Source organism: Protopterus annectens, chromosome 2.part0, assembly GCF_019279795.1.
Source record: "Protopterus annectens isolate FY-2018-M chromosome 2.part0, PAN1.0, whole genome shotgun sequence".
NCBI classification, from domain to species: Eukaryota; Metazoa; Chordata; order Ceratodontiformes; family Protopteridae; genus Protopterus; species Protopterus annectens.
In genome coordinates, this window is record NC_056728.1 from 1,759,122,681 (window position 1) to 1,759,145,441 (window position 22,761).

The 22,761-nt window shown below is 41.7% G+C and overlaps 1 protein-coding gene across 3 annotated transcripts in view; it reads right to left on the reverse strand.

Annotated features, from left to right (window-relative positions):
• CAPZB (capping actin protein of muscle Z-line subunit beta) overlaps positions 1 to 21,987 on the reverse strand; it is a 1,142,657-nt gene extending 1,120,670 nt beyond the window's left edge. For 2 of the 3 annotated variants that reach the window (XM_044061787.1, XM_044061788.1), the window contains exon 1: positions 21,839 to 21,987. In XM_044061787.1, coding sequence (XP_043917722.1) covers positions 21,839 to 21,841 — 3 coding nt within the window. In that variant the 5' untranslated portion in view covers positions 21,842 to 21,987. The remainder of the gene's footprint in view (positions 1 to 21,838) is intronic. The other variant, XM_044061789.1, reaches the window with a different exon arrangement.
• Between the last annotated feature and the right edge of the window lie 774 nt (positions 21,988 to 22,761).

The window sequence follows — 22,761 nt, forward strand, 5'->3', positions numbered from 1 at the left end:
TCCAATCATCAAGATTTTTCTTGAAGAGCGCTAATGAGGAGCTTTGTTTGATATAGATATGTAGTTTGTTCCAGAATATGGGAAGTCTCTGGGACAGGAATCTATACCTCCAGCATGTTCTGTTTATTGTGGTGACAAGTTTAGGTCCCTAGACCTTGTAGCTCATAGGGACTGGGATTTCTTTAAGTGGAGCATGTCTAAAAGCTTTGGGTTTGACATAGCTGTGTGTGTTAGGCAGAGATCGCCTCAGAGTAGGCGATATGCAACGGAGTAAAGCTGCAGTTTTTTTTAGACGGTCTGCGTAGGGCATCTGTTTGAGGCCGGTAATCCTCTTTGTGAGGTATTTCTGTGGCCTTTCCAGTTGTAGATGTCTTGTGAGGTACATACCAAAAGGGGCATTGTACTGTATAATGGGTCTAATGTGTGACGAGTAGAGGGGAACAATGACCTCTTTTTTCCTGGATGAGAAACCTTTTGTGATGAGGTGTGCCTCGTAGAAGGATTTCCTGACTACTGTGGCAATGCGATTATCAAAGGAGAGACTACTGTCCACCTGTGTCCCAAGGTCTCTTATCACACTTTGTGTCAAGTAGACTCAGTGTCAAGTAGACTACCGCCTATGTGGTAGTTCATGGGTACTGAGTTTTTATCAAAAGGGATGACAATGCACTTTTTGGCATTGAGCTTGAGGCCATGGCTTTGACACCAGGCATCTGTCTCAGGAAGTCCCTTTTGTAGGATGTCCACATCTTTTGGAGTTTTGATTATGGCTCCTAGTTTGCAGTCATCTGCGAACTTCGTTAGCCAAAGACCTTCTGTGTTGGCCTGTACTTCAGAGAAGTAGATACCAAACAGGAAAGGACCTAGGACTGAACCCTGTGGTATTCCACTTGTCTGAAGTCGGATTTGGAGTCTGCTACTTTCAACTGTGGGTTCCGTCAGTGAGCCAGTTGGCAACCCATCTTGTGACACAGGGATTTATACCTGGTTTAGTGAGTTTATCTATAATTCTAGAGTAGGGGATGGTGTCGAAAGCCTTGGCAAGATCTAGATAGGCTGCGTGAACCACCTTTGAACCACCTTACCCTCATCTATGGCTTTGGTGACTGCTTCAAATTAGTCTATCAGGTTTAGGAGACATGATCTGCCTTTTACAAACCCGAACCGGGTGGGGTCCTGAGTTTGGAGATTACCAATGTCATTGTTTATAAGTTCCATAGCCTTGCAGACCAGGCTCGTTAGGCTAATGGGGCAGTAGTTTCCAGGGTCTGTGGTGGCTCCCCCTTTGTGGAGTGGGATAACTGTCGCTGTGCGCCATTCAGTGTTCACATAGCCTGAGGTGAGGCTATGACTGAACAGGGTTATTTAGGTGGGGTGCCAGTTCATTCTGTAGTTCATGTAGAACGCAGCTTGGGATGTTGTCAGGTCCCATGGATGCTGTGTTCTTGGCTTTAGATTGTGTGTTTTTTACCTGTGCAGCCGTGATTACAGGAACTTTGCATTCTTCTGGTATAGAGATGGGCCCTTTAGGAGATGACAGGGGGGTAAAGTTAGCACTGAAACTATCTGCCAGGATGTTGGCAATATCAGTTGGTTCTGAACATTTAGTGCCATTGTGCTGCAACTCAGAGCAGATCTGAGTGTTGCCGTTGAGATTATTGACATAGCTATAGAATGCTTTGTGGTTGTCTTTAGAGTCCATGACAATTTTGTTTTCATAACTAGCTTTGGAGGATTTTATGAGGGATCTCAGCTTCTTACTGAGGCTGACCAGGGAGTTTCTCCAATCATGGGATTTTACTCTTTTTTGCAAGTTTCATTCTTCTGTTGTAGAGTTTGTTTATGGCAGGGGACCACCAGATTGGCTTCCTTTTTTTGAAGGATAGCATCTTGGTTCCGTTAGGGATTGCACGATCCATGCACTCGTGTAAGTGCTTATAAAGTGCATTTGTGTAGAATTCAGCAGTCATACCTCTATTGTCCGTCAGCATGGGTGTTGTGAAGTTTGCCACTTCTGTCTTAAGAAGCGTGAAGTTGGCTTTGGTAACATTTTTTACTGTGGTTTCCCTAATGGGGGGTAGGGGAGGAATGTGGATGTCTAGGGTGATTAGCTTGTGGTCGGATCTGACCAACAAGGAATTGACCTCTGGTGTGGAACACCGGTTGTCCATGTTGGTAAATAAGTTGGGAGGGTGGCCTAATGGTCAAGGTGTTTGCCTTACAAACACAAGGTGCAGAGTTTGAGTCTCACAAGGAGTAATTGGCTAGGCTTAAAATGGCTCACAAGGGCAGTTAGCCTAGTACTAATCTATGAACCTATAACCAGGTCTAGGATATTGCTGCCCCTGGTGGGGGTGTGGATAAGTTGATCCATGGCATTGGAATTTATGAATTCCAGAAAACGTTGAGCACAAAAGAGTTAGTACATGAGTAGTTTTCCCAGTTAATGGTAGGGTAGTTGAAATCACCCATTATTAGGGTGTTAGATTGCACCCTAATATTTTCCAGTGTATCAAGAAATGAGGAGTGGGAATCCTGGGGCATGGTGGGGGATCTGTAGCAAGCTACAATTTGGATTGCAGTCTTGCCCAGAGTTAGTTGCACCTGGATAATCTCGGATGCATTATGCTGAACAACTAGCCTGGAGGTGTGGATATCCTTAATGAATATGGACACGCCTCCGCCTTTAGTGTTTTGGTCCAGGTTAGGTGGCCGAAAGGTGTGTTATGAATTATAGCCTGGTAATGTAGGGGTACTCTCTGGAGCCTTGAACCAGGTCTCTGTCACTGCACAGATGTTGATGTTCTCCATTTTAAGGAGTGCCTCGAGTGAGTGCATTTTGAGGTTTAGACTTCTAGCATTGAGTAGCAATACCCTCAGATTCTTCTTGCCTTTACCTGTTAGGGTGGTGAATTTGTCATTTGAACCTTGCCTAAAAAAGGCACCATAGGGGTGGCTAGAGCCTTAGCCAGTATCCGGAATCCCAGGGGCGACAGGTGCAGGCCATCTCTGGCAAAGCCTCGTGGTTTGTCGATCATGTCATCCCAGGCAGGCAGACAGATACTGGATCCCCGTAGAATGACACCAGAAGCTTAGCCAATTGTTGAAGTCAATAATTTTGTCCTTGTACTGTGGTATCATTCTGGGTGATGGCAGGATGCTACTCAGGGCTAGGGTCATACCTGCCTGGGCTACAAGATCGGACAGCTCTTCCATGTCCTTTTCATGTAGTCCAAGGAGGTACGTCTCAGATCATTCACACCAACATGGACAATGACAGTCATATTTGTATTTGTTGTGGAGTGACCTGAGTGCATGCGTTTTGTGGTGGATCCTGGCACCCAACAGGAAGCTGACAGTAACTTTCTCCTTGTTTAGCCTGGTGAGTAGAACATCAGTGTGCCTGACTATAGAGTCACCTATGACTAGAGTGTTGGGTATGTTGTTATGCCTTATTGGCTGCGGCTGAGTGGCACACTGAGTTTGTGAGCTATGTCATTTGGGTTGTGTTGGGGGGTGGAGGTTGCTTGTTTTTCTGCTTTGGAGGTCCCTATTGCTTGGGCAGGTTTTTACTGAGAGCCTCCGCGAATGTAGGTGCGTGTTTTGTGTTTCTATGTGTGTGTTTTGGTGGTGTAGGTTTTGAGGGACTATGTGCCGAGTGTGGTGTGGTGCAAGTGTTTACCTTCTCCTCTTGACTGTCTAGTCCAGTCTTGGGTGAAGACAGCTTTGTTTCCAGTTTGGCTATAAAGTGCATCTCTCACAGGTTGTAGTGCTGGGTGGTAGGAGGAGAGGGTTGTCTGTGTACATGAGGCAATTACTGCATTGCCCCAAGATGCCCAGATTCATCAGGTAGACAGACGAAAACACCGGGAGCTGACCCTTAGACATGCCTGGATAGGTGCTTATTTGTTAAGTACTAGAAACTGTTTTCCTCTATACAGTGAGGAAAGCTGAGTGCTGTAGTAATTTGTAGCTTATTTAGTGCTTACAAGAAGTTCTGAACAAGTGCTGAGCTCAAAGAAACAGATGAGTGCTGAAACAAAACACTGGCTAGTTCTAAGAAACAAAACTAAGCTAGAAGGCTTCCCTTCAACACAGAAAGGCTTGGGGACCTAGAAGCCTACAAATAGGCCTGGACACGGCAAATCTATATCCAGACTAGACTACCCACAGGAAAGGCAGGAAACAAGCTTAGACTTTTTTTTGAGTGGAAAGAGAGAAAGGAGTAGCAGAAACTAAGCTAACTGGCCTTCTCAAATGTTCTCCCTGTATTGGGTAGAATGAGGTAATGACACTAGACTGGGAGGAGGGCCCCAGATCAAACTTACAGTAGGGGCGGGCAACTGCAAAGCCACTAACTATAAGAACACCATACCAATAGGGAGGGAGGGTTTGGCTAAACCAAGATGTCCCGGAATATGTGCTCAGACACACAGCCTCTACAAACACTAGGCCCAAATACAAGCCTGAATATGGATAATGCTACAAATATCCACACTACTTAGAAACAAACTGCAGAAATGTTTCTCACAGCAGAAAATCAGCAGTGAGCCTTTAAATGAAAGTTTTAAACAGCTAAAGGAGCCTCTAGAGAAAGCGTTTAAATGCAACAAGTTATCAGAAACAAAACAACCCAACAGATGCTTAATAAAAGTGGACAATTTCCAGTCAATACCTCACAAACAGTTAAACTATCTAGAAAAATATATAGTACACAAAGTGCTATAAATATCTTGAAAAAATAAGCAAAAAAACAGGATATTTAATGTTATATATTATAGCTCAGAGTTTGCTCAGTGTCTTTCCTTCGATTAGCTCAGTGTGAGATGTTCATAATTCCGTCCACCCTGACCAAAGCCACGGTTCCAGCTGAAGAAAAGCAACCCCAAAACAGGATACTGCCACCACCATGCTTCACCGTGGGGATGTTATTTTTGCAGCAAACGTACTTTTTGGATTTGTGGCCAAAAAGTTCAACCTTGGTCTCATCAGACCATAATACATTTTCCCCACATGCTTTTGGGAGACTTTATGTATCGTTTTGCAAATGTTAGTCGGGCCTTGATGTTTTCCTCTGTAAGAAAAGGCCTCTGTCTTGCAACCCTACCCCATAGTCCTGTCACATGTAGTACACAACCAGTACTTGCCAGAAATTCCTGCAGCTCCTTCAGTGTTCCTGTAAGTCTCTTGACAGCCTCCCTGACCAGTTTTTGTCTCGTCTTTTCATCAGTTATGGAGGGATGTCCAGTTCTTTGCAACATCACTATTGTCCCATATTTTCTTCACTTTTTGATGACTGTCTTCACTGTGTTCCATGGTATATCCAATACTGTGGACAATTATTTGTACCCTTCTCCTGACCGACACCTTTCAACAATGAGATATCTCTGATGCTTTGTAAGCTCTCTGCAAACCATGGCTTTTGCTGTAGCAAGTAACTGAGTAAATGTCAGGAAAATCCTACTAGGATAGCTGAACTTCATTTGGGGTTAATCAGAGTCTCTTTAATTGATGGCAGGTGTGTACCCAAGAGGACTGAATGTTGTAATTAAATAAAAAGGTGCTTTAACAAAGTATTAGTTTAATGGTGTGCACACTTATGCAACTAGTGTATTGTACGTTTTTTTATATTTTTTACCCCAACAGATTTGTTTTTCAATTGAATTGTACAGGTTATAGGTCACATTAAAGGTGGGAAAAGTTTTGAATTGATTTATTATGGTCTCATTTATCACAAAAAACTGGCATTTTAACAGGGGTGTGTAAACTTTTTATATCCAGTGATGTGTGTGTGTGTGTTTTATATAAAACAAGAATTTAAACTAGATCAAAATGAAACATACAAGGTGATGTGGGGGGGGGGGGGGGCAAGAAGTCATTTGTGGGAAAACAGAATTTACCATGAAGAAATAACAGGCTAGAGGGGAGGGAGGGAAATGGATTTAAAGATGTCCTTACATTCACTGCTGCAGTATTCTTAACATTTGAGATTCCCTGCAGTGGAAGCCCGTTGTCCAGCCAATATACCAAGACTTCCTGTTGCATTTAAAAGGTACACCTAAACATCACTCAAACATTCCTTGCTTACCGTAGGGTATAAAGGTAACATTCAGGCTCACCATAAATAGTACTTCCTTGCCACCAGTCCGAATGCATCTTTTCATTGGTCTGCTTACAAGTATCCATTTTGCCAGTTGAACGCATTTACTTTCTCCAGTGATTACCTATGCCTGTTTGCAGTGCAGACAACTCCCCCCCCCGTCTTCTCTTGCTTTTTTGTGCTCCTTGGGGTTAATGTCATCCAGGAAGGCTAAATGCCAGTGTGGCAGACAGATTCCCCATAAAGACTGCCATGACAGGTGTCTTTTTTGTTTAGAAGCATCTCGTTGCCATACATCTTGTTCTATTGGTCAGGCATTCATTCCATAACCCTTTGCAGTAGACTTTCCTCCCTTTCCTTGTTATCTTTGAGAACCAGCATCTTAAGCTTCTTGCTAAAGATACAATGGATGGAATCTCCCACCCCAAGGGTCAGCTGCTAGGGAAGAAGATGAAAAAGGTAGGACCAGAATCTTCCGCTGTCCAGCCTCTGCTAGGTGTTTTTTCCCCCGCGGTTGTTAAAAACCAGGAGGAGACTTGCTTGCCTGCTTTGTCGAATTCCTCTACTGCAACCGTGTTGGATACCAGTGAGGTTCCAACTGGCAGCATGCTCGATGAGGCTTTGCAGGCGTCCTTCTCGTACGTTCATGGGGAACCACAGTCGACTTTTTCAGAGGGGCCTAGGGGAGTTCCTCAGATTTTAGATGAGGAAGAAGTTCCTTCTACAGTTCTCAACTACTATCCTGAGCTTGAGTCTGAGTTTTTTCAAGGGGACATTCCTTAAAAAAGGAGCAAAAACTTGCAGGTTTCTTCTGTTCCTAGGGATCCTCAAAGTGAATGGCAGGCTTTCACTCGGGGGCCATTTTTTTTGCTTAAAAAGTCTTTGAAGCCTCCTCAAGGGGTTTCAGTTCCTGCTCCTCCTTGATCCTCTACTCCTCTTAAAAAGCCTAGTGAACAGGATTCTTCTGAGACCAAGTCAGACTCTGATGGCGAATCCCCGACTTATTCTTTTCAAATCCTTCTCCTTTGGACTATAGGTCAGAGGAGGAGGAATCTATTAGTTCTGATGCTCCTTTTGAGAAAATTTCCTTTCAGGATACGCTCTCTAGGATGATGGATTTTAAGTGGGATTGTGCTCAGGCCCCTGATATCCATAGGGAGGTACTGTGAGTTGCTATAATTGGAGTCTCCTAAACCTGCGGCTATTCCTCCTGTTTTGGCTACTTTGCTGGATGTTTTTTCCAATGCCTCTCATGCTCCTAATTCTTTACTCCCTGCTCCCGAAAAGACAGACAGGTTTTGCAGGGTGTCCGAGGATGCCTGCAGATTGTTTCTTTTTGTATAAATGTCCTGCTGTTGCTGACCCTTCTGTGGTCTCTGCAGCCTATGATAAGCCACCTCAATTGCTTCCTTTGCCCAAGTTACCGTCTTCTGACAAAGATAGAAGAACTATGAAAAAGGCAGGTAAGAAGGTTTACACTTCTGCTACCTTAGGTTTTAGGGCCATTAATTATCAGACCCACCTGTCTAGGTATGTGTTGGTTCTTCTTTCTCAGGCCTGTCAACTTACTTCTGATTTTCCCAAGTCTGACAGTAAAACTTTTGTTCTTTCATTGCTAGGTACTTTCTCTCAAGTCAGTCATTTTATTAAATGTAGTTAATGGTGCAGCAGATGCCTCTTCTAGGGCTGCTGTTTTTAGTTCAGTTGAGGGGATTTTCTTGGCATAGGCTTCAGCCTCTTACTGATCTGCTGCGGTATTCGCTCCCTCCCCCCACCCCACCCCCAGTCCTTTGCCACCCTGGATGTAAAGTTTATCTCTTGGGTTCCTTGGACTGGTGTTCCTACTGGGGCAAATCAGTTCCGTTTATGGCAAGCCTAAACATCACCTTTATGCCATACAGTACATAAGGAGTGTTTGATGTTCAGGCATACATTTTTTATGCAACAGAAAGTCTTTGGTATAGTGGCCGCATGACAGGCTTCCAAGGTAGGAAATCCCAAATGTTAACAAATACCGCAGCAGTGAAGGCAAGGACATCTACCGTTATGGTAAGATTTTACACAACTGTACTTTATACATCCTGTTATACTACACTTAGATACACTTAGAGGGTTCATGATTCAATTTTTTTTTTCATTTTTTCTTGGAACTAGCTGTAGAAGACATGACAGAAAGGGAGTGATCGGGGAATTCCTCACACTAAAGATACAATGTGGGGGGGGGGGGGCTGGTGACAAAAAACTGTGACGAGTACCTTGAATTCAGTAAGGGTTCATGGGACAATGACTTTAGGGTTACAGGTAATTTACATTTTAGTTGCGCTTTTGTAGTTTAAAAGGTTACAAGCGGGGGAGATGAGTAGGGCGCGCCTTTAACAAAAGTAGACCATTTTGCCTTTTGAATGCCACTGCAAGGATGTGCTCATTTGGGAGCCAAAGAGATGAATTTATACTTTGGAGGAAGGTCAAATTTTCCTTGGAAGCACTGGTTACAATAAGGAATTCATATTTTAGCTGTGGCATTAGAATGCCTTTGCCTACAGCTGCTCGAGTTGAGAGAACTTGCAGAGATATAATGCTGCAGATTTAGGTTTTGGTCAAGCCAGATACCAAAGTACTGGAAGAGAGAGTGGTTGTTCGTTCCTAAACTAAATGATCCACTTAAGAGGGGCACTGGAAAGTTTCTGTTTAGTACTAGAGATCACAGATATTCTCTTTTTCGTATTAAGTATAGCTTGGCTCTGTGGAGGACTGTGCATACAGAATGACACTGAACTGAGAGAGGTCTGTGAGTAAGCAATTAAACAGCATGAAAGGTACTGGGGATATATGATGGATCACGGAGGTACTCCTTTGATTAGGTAGGAGTTCAGCCCAACTTTGACTTTAAAGTCACTCCTGTCCAGCAAGTTTCTAAACTGAAGAGAGATATGGCTGGTTCAAGTTGAGAATAAGAAGAAAAAAAAAAAAAAAAAAAAAGTTTAGTACAAGCAGATGGTCCAGCAAATCAAAGGATTTGTCACATTGATGAAGATTATATCCTTATGAAAATGGAGGTTATCTGTAAAAATGTAAAGGCTTTGGTAATACTAGGGCCACTTCAGAAGCCTTGCTCATTTTGGAGAATTACACTGTTTCTGAATATATTCTGTGCAATAGATGAAGATGATTTTCAAAGATTTTGACTCCGGTGGGAAGGACTGAAACTGACCTAAAGTCATTGGGATGTTCAAGTTTAGATTGCTTATGTATGTGTTTTACTACTGCTTATATTTCCACAGCACAGTCACTGTACTGGAGGAGAGTCAAATGCTGTATAGCTGGGAATTGTAGGTTCTTTACTGTACTGTGTAAACCAAGGCAGAAGCCCATCTGCAGCTATGGGGACATTTGTGGGAGATTTCAAAGAGTTTCTTAATTTGTTTGGTTATTTCTTGAAATAGCATGGATGAATGAGGAGGTTCAGGTTTGAAGACTGGGGAGTCTGCTTGTTATGTGGGGTGGGAAGGTAGGGTATTCATTAACAGAGGTTACTTTTGTCAGATTGCCAGTGAGCGTGGGAGCTGAGTCATGGGAACAGAGTCATGAGGTTACATGAAGTACATCCTGCAAGGCCATTAATGAGACTCCAATGTTTAAATAGCCTCTCAAAATCAGTGCATTTTAGGTTTAGTGAAGTCAGATAGCTTTGCAACTTCTGGTAACCTTTTAGCCAGGTTTCTGACAGGTATAAATTTGTTCCTGGTGTCACAGTATGTCTATTTGATCCAAGTAATCACTCAATTTGATCTGTGAAACATGTACTACGAGTGTATCTACGTGACCAGCTTACATTGAGGAAATAAAACCAAAGAGAACTTGACAGCCAAGATGTGTCCATACAGTAACATTCACCCACTTATCAGACACACAACAGCTGTTGCATTATTTTTGGTTTAGTCTAATTGGATGAAAGTGCTTTTTAACAAATGCGATATGGACACATACTAGTTGTTGCACTCTTTTTTTGGTTTATTAGTTCATTTTTGTTTATAGCCAGTGCAAATTGTGCTTTTTTCAAGTTTACCCTGAGGAAATAACTTGCCTTACAGGTTGAACAGACTGGCTGTTAGGTAGCAACACTGACCGACCTTGGCTTTTAGAGGAAAGGTTACCAGTTTTATAGTTTGGGATAATTTACGTTTTACAGCGCCAATACTCTTGGAGGTCTTGTGGTAGACAGTGGTAGTTTTTAAGGGGGGGGGGGTTGTTACATGTAGTTGTTAGGTGAAATAAAAATAGACAGTGGTCACTAAAGGAGGTAGCATGGTGGGGTTAGTAATGCTCTTGGGAATGTTTGTTATGAGAAGATCCATAAAAGAGAGTACTTTTTGTTCTAAGAGACATAAAACTGTTTGAAACACAAATGAAGGCCAATGTAACACTAAAAAATTCAATAAAATTTAAATTCATAATGCAAAATTACAAAAACAATTAAAAATTAAAAAACAAGCAAAAGATTATAAACTTAAATAAAGATGCAACTCACACTACAATATAGAGCGCACACATATCCCTAGAGGAATTCAACCAACTACAAGATTTTCTGGAAAGGGAGCACACAAGCAGGATACAGCATCTCGGATCGCAGCCCAATAGAGTTGATATATGAAGACTTTATATCTCACTACTGTTCTAATGAGGCCCAAGATCAAACAAAGAAGTTTTTAAGAGAATCACGATCCACAATCCTGGAAGCACAACTAGTCGGCCCAGGTTTCCCAAACACTTCACAATTACTGAATCCACAGAAGACACGCAGCCCAAGACTTTTTTTTAGAAACAAGTACACACAAGAGTAGTGGGTATGGCGCTAATGGCAAACTGGGTCAAAGAATATTCTTCTGTCTTTTGTGCAACACTTGTTTTAAACATGCATAGAACTAAAATACTCTACTACAAATTAAGTGGTACATACTCTGACAAGTAAGTGGAAAAACCCAAAGAACGCCATGTAGACAGGGATGTTCCAAGCCAACTATTACTTTATTATGTATTACGAGAACACACACTAAAAGAATAAAAAAATCGAACAATGTTTCTATGATACTAACACATAAATGTGTTTATTAAATTTTAAACTAAAACATAACTCATTCCTCCCATGCTTACTTCACCAAAATGAATAAACTGTATACTAAACTCGATTACACAAAAAAAAAAAATCCAATTTAAAAATGCACAATTCTTCTACAATGTAATCAAGCTGCTAATACTTACATTAAAATATCTATAATATATAGATTAGATTAATGTACCTAAAGATGTTCATATCTTCAATTTGGTCTCCTTCCAAGGAAAATGAAGAAAGGTTGGTACGTTCTTTGTTACCTAACACCATTTAAAAAAAAAAACCACATGGGAAAAGACAAGTCTTTCCTTCTGCCCAATAACTCAAAGGTGGTGTTGATTTCTTTCATTACATTTTGTTGACAAGGATACCCAGATAAGGACAACGGGTAGAGTTACAAACTCAAAAATACAATGCAGAAGCAAAGATTCTTCACAAGTAGTGCGCAACTGCACTACACAACAGAGCATCAAGAACTCATGTGAATAATCCCCAACAGCAAATTACTTACTCTACATAGGAAACACACACGTTATCTGGCCTATAGTTTCAAATTACAGTGACAGCACTCTCACTATATGCCAAACAGGATTCCACGGTGCTAAATTTTGTGACAGCAAAAAGACAAAGAATACACACTTGACTAGAGCTGTAGAGGCACAGAACTTGCGAGGGGGGGGGGGGGGTTATACAAGTAGAACACAAAAAAAAGCACAGGCAGGAGAGACCGGGAGAGAGTACTGATCACAATACAATACTGCAAGTTAAAAATAATAACTGTAGGTGGGTAAAAGCTACAATGTGGAGGGAAGAGAGGTCAAAAAACAGAATGGGAGATACAAGAAGCAATTATGTACTGGAAAGGCTTGGGGGGGGGGGTGGAAAAACTGAAGGCTAGGAACAGAACCTCAGCACAGTTTCACTAACAAAACTATCTTTCAAAAAATGTATTCTCCTCATAGTAATGTCACAGAGCACAAAACTTATAACTTAAGCAGCTCCTGGAAAGTCGTTTGAATTGCCACCTGAACCAGTCAAGCAAACCTAATGCATAAGTGCACAGGAACAGCAATCCCCAAGAAAATGGAAGCTTCAACTGTAACAGTATTTACTATGTTGGAACAATGGGTCTCAATTAAAAATAAATGCTACAATGTCAGCAGAAAATAGTATCTTTTTAAGTGCTGTTACCCTCCACAAAAGTATGCCCATCTTTCTCCTGGAGGTGACAAGAGTCTGGAGGAGACAAGAGCCTGACTGTACAAAACCGATAGAACAAGAAGTATACTAAGCTGTAACCCCTTGCAAAAAATGAAATGGGGAAAATAGGCAGCTATGGTAAAAAAGAAAATATGATTTGCTACATTTCACTCCAAAACATAGTAAAATTAAATATAGAAGGGTAAAGGAACTGAGATGCAAGCACGTGAATGAAGATCCTTAAACAGAACCTCTAAATCGTGGCCATAAAACCACAGCTGAACCCATAAATGCTGCTTCTTCAATAAAATCGTTACGAGAAAAAAAAATTACCATAACTTGAGTGAAACAAACCTAAACAGCCGACATGTTTACAGTACCACAAGTTAGGAGGGAAACAAACCTAAACTGGTGACATGTTTACACTAACTACCATGAATCACTGTATTAGGCCAAGAACAACATACTCAACATTAGGTCACTGAATGAATGGACAGAGACGTGTGTTAGTCAAAATGTTTAAAGTGTTCAAAGATTAACTGCAATGTATTTTTAAAAAGTTTCATTTTTTAATGAACACATTCTAAAAACCAAGCACAGTACAGCCTTGCAGTTACACAGCACAAGTATGACCCCCTTGCTAAGTATGGTGAAGCTCTTCCACATATGTGTAAATACTTCACAGGCCCCAATCAAATAAATGACAAGTGGCTAAACTTATCAGACACCTTTACAGGCATCCAAATGTTAAACTACTCAGTAGCTGAAAATACCAACACTGAACCAGTCTTCAGAGTTTGCTGATCTCTGGGCTTTGGCTTGGTTCCTGTGCTATTCCATATCCTATTTGGATAAAGGGAAGCTTCTTTGTTCACCAGTGGGAGTGGGGAGCACTGAGCAGCCTATTTGTCCCTAGAGCAGTGGTTCCAGCCAGAAACTTGTAGTCTATTGGCCATTTTGGGTCAATTCCTAGCTCTTTTCAACCCCCTGCTATAAAGCCCGCTTTAGCGTGATTTCGCGCGGAGTTGCCCATAGAGCACCATCGGGCAGCGCCGGTTAAACAAGTTTAAACTATTTCTGGCTCCGTAAAGTCTGCTCTTCAATTTTTCCCTTAGAACTTCTCTACTTGCTATCTAAACAGTCTATTCTCTATCTCAAAAGCTCAGCACTTGCTCCTAAAGCATTTTTATATAGGTAAAGTACTTATATACTAAAGTAAGTACTACATTAGCCTAGAATCCCCTCGAGTACCCATTTCCCTATAGGTCCCTTCTGACTCAGTTACACAGCAAACTTTTTTACTTTTTCTAGCATGTCGAAGGGTCAGTTGCTAGCGTCCTCTCCTGTTCAGCTGGTGAATCTGGGCATCTTGAGGCAATGTTACAATTGCCTCATGTACACAGACAACCCACTCCTTATCCCACAAAGCACAAATACATGTGAGAGATGCAACTATATAGCCAAATTGGAGGCTGAGCTCTCTCAACTCAGGACTGGCAAGACCAGACAGTAGGAGAAGGAAACCACGCACACCACAAACCCAGTTTCACATAGAACTATCACAACTGCAAAACAAACACAAACACACAAAGACATACTCGGAGGCACTGATCAAAAATCTACCAAAACTACAGAGGCCTCCAAAGCAGACACCCAAGCAACTGCCACCTCAAGACATAAGACATGCAACACATAGTTCTCAAAGTCAGTGTGCTAAACAGTCACAGCCCTTAAGGTCAAACACAATGCCAGACACACTTGTTCTAGGTGACTCCATAGTCAGACACACTGACGTCCCACTCACCAGACTGAACAAGGAAAAGATCACAGTAAGCTGCCTGTCAGGTGCTAGAATCCGCCACATAACACAAGCACTCAGGTCACTCCACAGCAAGTACAAGTATGACTCAGTCATTGTCCATGCCGGTGTGAACGACCTGAGACATACCTCCCTGGACTACATGAAAAGAGACATAGAGGAGCTCTCAGATTATGTAGCCCAGGCCGGTATGACCCTGACCCTGAGCAGTATCCTACCCTCACCAAGAATGATGCCACAATACAGAGACAAAATGATCAGCTTTAATAATTGGCTTAATTACTGGTGTCATTCTAAGGGGATCCAATGTCTGTCTGCCTGGGATGACATGCTTGACAAGCCACACTGCTTCGCAAGGGACGGCTTGCACCTGTCACCCCTGGGCTTTCGGATATTGGCAAAGGCTCTTGCCACCTCCATAGTGCCTTTTTTAGGCAAGGCTCAAATGATAAACCTACCGCCCTAGAAAACAAAAATGGAGAAAAACTAAGGGTAATACTGCTCAATGCCAGAAGTCTAAACCTCAAGATGCACGCCCTCGAAGCCCTCCTCAGTATGGAGAACATTGATGTCTGTGCTGTGACTGAAACCTGGTTCAAGGCTCCTGAGAGCACCCCAGCACTATCAGGTTATACCTCATATCATGCGTTCCGGCCCCAAAATCCTGACCGAACCACAAAAGGAGGGGGAGTATCCATATTCATAAAGGATACCCACACCTCCAGGTTAGTGGCAACGCACGAAGCATCGGAGACCATCCAGGTGCAATTAACCATAGGTAAAACTGCCCTACAGTTTGTAGCATGCTACAGACCACCTTCTCAAACTCAGGAAACCCACACAGCCTTCCTGAAGACACTGGAGAGTATGAATGTCTCTCCAAACACCATCATATTGGGTGACTTCAACTACCCAAACATAGACTGGGAACATTACTCAAGCCCCAACACCCTAGCCCAAAGGTTCCTGGAGTTCATAAACTCAAATGCTATGGAACAACTAGTCACCATTCCCACAAGAGGAGAAAATATACTAGACCTGATCATCACAAACATGGGGTCAAAATGCTCCACACCACAAGTATATCCCTCATTGGTGAGATCAGACCATAAATTAATCTCATTGGAGATCCACATCCCGCCCCCACCCCCAGCAAAAAAGACCACAGTGAAGAACTTCTCAAAAGCAAACTTCACACTTCTTAAGACTGGAGTGGTATCCTTCAAGGCCCCGAGCCAGTGGAAACCACAACCCACGCTGCTGAAACCCTTACAAATGCCTTCTACGAGCACCTCCAGGAATGTATGGATCAAGCAATCCCTAATAAAATCAAGACCCTTTCCACCAAAGGCAGGCGCCCGGTCTGGTGGACCCCAGCCATAAACAAACTCTACAACAAGAGGAGAAAGCTACTACATGACAGAGCAAAATCCCTAAAAGGGAAGGCATCTCTGATCAATACTAGCAAAAAACTACGATCACTCATAAAATCATCCAAGGCCAACTTTGAGAGAAAAATCGCTAATGACACAAAAGACAATCATAAGGCCTTCTTTAGCTATGTTAGAAACCTGGGTGGAAACTCCCAGATATGCTCAGAATTAGTCCAAAATGATAAAAAAATCACTGAACCCACAGACATTGCCAACATACTGGCAGACAGGTTCAGTGCAAATTTCTCCCCTCCCTCCCCCCCAAAAGGAGAAATATCTATCCCACCAGAGTCTAGCCTCCCAAACATCTCAGATGCCCACGTGAGAGCTGCTCTCTCTAAAGCAAAAAACACAGCATCAATGGGACCGGACGGTGTCCCCGACTGTGTGCTACACGAACTCAATGAGGAACTAAACCCACACATAAGTCTGCTGTTTAATCTTAGCCTTACTACAGGATACGTACCCAAAGAATGGCATACGGCAACTGTGGTCCCACTCCACAAAGGCGGTGCTTCTACGGACCCTGGAAATTACCGCCCCATAAGCTTGACGAGCCTTGTCTGCAAAGCTATGGAGAGGATTATAATGGAACTCATAAATAAAGACATTGGGGACCTACAGACACTGGATCCTACCCAATTTGGCTTTGTCAAGGGCAGATCCTGCCTCTTGAACTTGGTCGACTTTTTCGAAACAGTCACTAAGGCCATTGATGAGGGTAAGGCAGTTCACACAGCCTACCTTGACCTAGCAAAAGCATTCAACACAATACCCCACTCGGGCATCATAGAAAAGCTCACCAGCTTAGATGTAAACCCATATGTCACAAGATGGGTTGCAAACTGGCTCAAGGACAGAACACACAGGGTTAGAGTTGCTGGTGCCATGTCAGACTCTAAGCCGGTCACGAGTGGTGTCCCACAGGGCTCAGTCCTGGGCCCCCTCTTGTTCGGCATTTATTTTTCTGAAGTGCAGGCAAACATAGGGGGATTGTGGCTGACAAAATTTGCAGATGACTGCAAACTGGGCACCATAATTGACACTCCATCAGACACAGACATCCTCCAGAGAGGTCTCATAGAAATGGATAACTGGTGCCAGAGCCATGGCCTTAAGCTAAATGCCAAAAATGTATAGTCATACCCTTTGGGAAAAACAAGGTAACCCCTAATTACCACATAGGTGGTAATCCATTAAACACGGAAGAAGTTATCAGGGACCTGGGGACCCAAGTTGACAGTAACCTCTCTTTTGACACTCACATTGCCAAAATGGTTAGGAAGACCTTCTACATTGCCCACCTGATCATGAAGGGATTCACATCCAGATCAGGAGAGGTCATTGTACCCCTGTACTCTTCACTTATCAGACCAATGATCGAGTACAACGCCCCATTCGGAATGTACCTTACCAGACACCTGCAGCAGTTGGAAAGACCCCAAAAGTTCCTCACCAAAAGGATAAAGGGGCTCAAACATATGTCATACGATGCCCGACTGAAGAAACTCCAGCTCTATTCAGTCGCATACCGTCTGCTCAAGAGGTGATCTGTGCCTGACATACAAGGCCATGTCCAACCCGGAATTAATGGACATGCTCCACCTCAAAAAATCCAAATCCACCAGAGCCACGAGAGCAAGAGACTTAAACCTCAACACGGATATAAATAGGACGTGCTGGAGGGACAGATTCATCACCCAGAGACTCCCTACACTATGGAACAGAATCCCAGTCCATGTGAGGCAGAGCCCCTCACTGGCTCTGTTCAAGAGAAATATTGACGAGTGGATGGGAGATCGTAGTTTTACCCCGGGAATCATCTCTGTCTCACTGCTGGACAGAGGCACAGCAAACTAATGGGTATAGTATTCTCATCCTAAGGGGTGGTGAAAGCCACACACACTCTGGCTAGGCTTATAAATGCCCTAGGGCAGATAGCCTAGTATGAACCTATGAACCTATTTTCTTCTTCCACAAATGCAATCAAGAATGGTCCTCCAGGCCATTCTTTTCAGGCTTCCTGAACATTTTATGATGTCCACAATATCTACTCAAAGTTAGTCAGACAAAGCATGGAAAATGACAAAGAAGATATTAGCAGCAGTAGCAGGTGGCACTCTCTGTGATGGCACTTCAACAGCAAAAACCAGTTATTAGCAGGAAGGGACAGTATGTAAAAATGCTTTACTAGCCCAAACTTTGAGTTTTTACTTAAACTATGATCAGAGTTAAAGCTAAGAGAGCCATAATTTGGAATTAAACATTCATATTGCAATGAAAGTCAAGAACAAGGCATACATTTCTTACACAATCTTTTCTAGGACATATCTTACTGCCCTCACTGAATTAAATTCAAGGACGTTACTAATATGCCCCCCCCAAAAAAATGCTTAGCATAGAAGTTTCGCAACCCATATGCAAATTAGCACATACTTTGTGTTTTATTACAAATTCCATGGCCTTCCATAATCAGACTTATTTGCATTTTTATTGTCTTGAGTTTTTTCTGCAGATTATTAAAGCAACCAAAAGGTACAACAGTTTAATGCTTAATTGTATTCTAGACTATTTAACTCCAGGATGTTTTGAAAGAAACTTTTACAGCACAGCAAAAAGTAAAAAAAAAGCACATTCCTCAGTTCTGTAACCAGTTAAACAGTACTACCTCATCACCCAATACTCAATTACTTATTCAAATACAACTCTACCACCACGAACAAAGAACGCAACCAAACTCAACTGTCAGGGAACCATGAAGATGACCCTATGCTTTATATTGTGAATTACCTCAACCACCACTCTATTTCAAGGCAGCTTTCAACTGTCAAGTTAGAATACATCTACAGCCAGAAATGTGAATATGTAAAAACTGCACCCATACATTCCTGAGGCTTGGGGAAGCAGTGCTTCTAATACACAACTCCCTTTTTTACACATTCCCTCTTCTTTGGTGATGACATCTGAATAGCTCATACATAGAATGTCTTTCCTACCTTTCACTTTTTCAAAAGATGGTACCTAAACAATTTGGTTGACAATTACAAGCCAAGTAGATAAGTAATATGCTCCACACGGATTATGACGTACACAGTACTGGATGTTTTTTTTTTGAGAGCATGGTGCTTTGAAATTTTATATATTCCCTCTCCATGTCAAATATCATTTAGACTATTAATGTTAAATAAATCTACAAAAATCCATGTGCTACTGCAACTGTTGTGAATGCAGATCTTATCTGCATTACAAAGACATGCAGTTTTCCAGAATAAGTTTGGACTAGGAATATGCAGCTCAAAAACCAAAAAAGCCTCTGGCTCAATTCCATACAGCAAGAAAGATCCAACAGCAGCTGGAATCTACACACACTATGCAAATTCTAAACTCTTATTTTGTCACGACACACAAATTGAATTTTGATTCTCCAACACAAATACAGACTTCTACCAGTATTCAACACAGCATGGATGCTTCTTAAACAAGCAAGGTTTTGGCTGCTAGCCTCAAAGAACAAGCCTAAATGCTTACCAATAAAAGGTGAGATACAGCTACTGCACACTCCACAGTACAGGGATTTTGCAGTATTTCAGGTACTATCAAATGCAGTTCAGAATTAACTGTTTAAAGCAGCTCTTGATAAAACTTAAATGGGAGAAGCAAATTACCCCACACGATCTAAGCAGACAATGTATACCAGTAACTTTTAAAAATGAATTCTGACACTACTGGATAGGGTGCTTCAGCCTCCATCAATAACAATGCATTATCAAAAGCTTTGTTATTGCACAAATGATCATTACTGGTTAAGACACATCTTCCACAGAGCTGTAAAAAGGAAATGTTACAGCTACCATGGGTTACTAGACAATACAAAAAAATGGCTTCAGAGCCCCAAAAATAAAATAAACCTAAACAGCATAACCATGGTACAGACTCTGGAATATATAGTCTTGCAGTATCCAAGGACACCATTAATACTCCATATGCCAGCTCTTCCAAACAACTCTTACGCAACAACTTTATAAACGTGGTTCAATGTTCTCCCTTACTTCTGTACTCACAGTTCGAAGTACTTGTCATTCTTAATCATCTTACATTTAAAACACTGAGTCCTTGTAAAGAAATCTACATTAGTGTTGTGAATTTATACTGCATGTTGTTCTCAAATGCCAATAAATAATCCATTACTCCACTTTAACATTTTATCTAACAATCTAAGCTGTTGCATACTGTACCACAATTACATCAGTTACTTAAACTGTATTTCTGTTGCAAAATATGTTCATACCACTGTTAAATTATATAGTTTTTCTTCTCCAGACATTCAATGAAAATAGGACATAACCCATAAATGAACAAACAGAAGTATCATGAAATATAAAATATTTACGAAAAACAATTACTTCTTGGTGGACAAAGCTGGGGGTGCTTGACCCTGTGGTTAGGTACTTAACCAAGCAGTACAATGCACATGCTAATATAATGTAACCGGTTAAACAAAACAGTAAGACGAACTGCAAAACAACAAACTTGTTCTACTTCACACATATCACATGAAAATACGAGATCTTTATTATGACAATCTAGTGTATAACTCACGAGGTATACATATACACGTTACTGGAAAATGGGTTGACAGACATCACAGTGACATTGCCATTCTGTTATCATGCTGACTGTGCCAACAACCTAGGCTATAAACCCATATTGAGCAGCTCATCTTCCCACTAAATAAACTACTGCACAGGTATTCCAACAGGGGAAGCAGTACAGCAACATACATTTTCAGTCCGAATTATCTAGAAAAAGGTATAATCCACATAATGTCAGACAAGTCCAGAATCCAATTATCGGAGCTTCCAAATATAGAATAATTCTCTCCATGAATCTTGCAACTCTCTGTAGTAGTCAATTTTGGTACAGTAAATTTCCAAAAAGAAAGGAAGACTGCTTCTAATCACAACTGGGAGATAAAAGCTCACTCTCCTTTGAAGTACTACAGAAAAAAAATCCTCAACATACTGTAATTTTGTGCCTCACTTAATTTATCCCAACATCATCTGTGGCATTAGAATTTCAAAATTATCACCTAACAACACATTATAAGCCTATGGTATTTAGCTCTGCCAATATTATGGGGGCACACCAGCAACGAAAATGTAAAAAAATGGATGCTAGGGAAAAAACATAGAAGACACAGTGGAACTCTGTTTAATAGCACAGTGGCATTCCTAACATTTTTGTCCACTCAGTTCAGGTACACCAACTTTCTAGGGGCAATTACTGCCCTTTATTCGACTTAAGCTAATACTTAAGTGCATGTTTAGCAAGACTAACTCTTCCCGCTGTGCAAGGATTTCAATGTAACCAACTAAGCAATGAGTTTTTAATATTTAGCACAGAAGTCGCACTGTAAAAGGAAGCTGCAGTAACAAATTCTTGTTCTGACGTCAGAGCGTATTCTCTGCCTGTCACCAAACTTGGTGGCGAGTGTTAATGCTATCAGCTCACAACGGCTGTCACTGCTACTTCTCAATCACAGCTCTGCTGACTGCTACATCCCCAAAGCGACAATGGAAAGAAATGTAAATCACTGACTGGCAGCACTTAACTAAGGTAACAGCACTAAGCTCCACAAACATAACATAACTTTTTCAGTAACTTCTTTAAAGTTTTTACACTTACCCGGTTGCCTATGCCTGCTCATAAATGGTCACTCAAGTCCGCCTTTCAAGTTAAAAAAATGTTCACGTGTCTCAACTTTACAAATTATTCTCAGAGTTATTGCCAGAAAATACAAACAACATTTTGGGCTACCTGTCCAGCCGTGCTTCTTGTTAAAATCCAATCACCAAGGCCCTACCCGTTAGGATCACGCCCTCCCCCAGCTCATAACTACTCACATCATATCACTCGTCCCACTGCATGATATGTCATCATACCAGAATCATGACCATCAAAAGATCCGACCAACACTTAAGGAATATTAAAACTCAGCGCTGGGACTACTAGTATAAGCCCTTGTCCTAGGTAAGAGTTTGGGGTAAAGGGAGCCCCCCGATATGGGCCAAGCGCTACTTCCTCACTAAGTGAGTGAGGCGTGGACAACAACTTAAAAATAATTTCAGCCATGTCTGCTTTTCTTTTTCCCGCAACAGCAGCCTGGAGAACCTTACCATGTTGTCTCGTGTTAGGGACAGTTGCCTGATTTTTGCAATTCAGATAAAGACGTGGAAAACTTCAGCGAAACCCCTTCTTTCAACCTGTCCCACTCCTAGACCCTCCACTTCCTCGGTTGCTGCAAGAGTACACTTCCGGGTCACAGGGCAGAAGCGCAGCCTTGTCCAGTAACAGCCAATGAGTCCACAATACTCATCGTATAACCAATTATGGAACGTGGACCTGCCTAGCGAGAAAGGGTGGAGCGAAAGCTACAACTGCAACATAAAATATGCAGCATTAAGTTAACTGTTGCACGGTTAAACGATTTGGTTGCTGTCTTTTATCGTTAGGGCGTATTATATTCGAGTAGAACCGCAGAAGTTAAGTTAACGTCAGAAACGTGGCTCTGCAAATCTGCTTAAGATAAATTAGAATAACATTAGTCTTGCTTTTGACACATTTTAAAGAACATTATTCTGGTCTTTTTGACATTCTCGCAAATAACTGCAACGATTTGAAATTTAAAGAATCGCCTTTCCAATCCATTTAACACTCGTACATGAACAGTTCCTTCTTATACTGATATGTAATTTCTATAGCATTGATTGGATTTACAGTTAATATTTACATTGTAAGAATATCTGTAGGTAGAGTGTAATCTGCAGGTGATATTACTGTAGATTGAGGCTCTCGGGTTAATCAGTGGTGCAGAAATAGTTTGAAAATTATTTGTCATCGCTGAATGCTGGACTGCCCGTGGAGTTGAACTTCGGGAATGGAGGCTATCGGTGAAAATGACAGTATGATTCAGGTGTTGAGTGGATTTTAAAATACAGTAATCCTTAAAAGTATTTGCAAGGTTAAGAGAAGCAGGCACCTTATTTAGTATCTTGATACAATCTGGATGATTGTTGAAAATGGGAGATCACTTAACCGT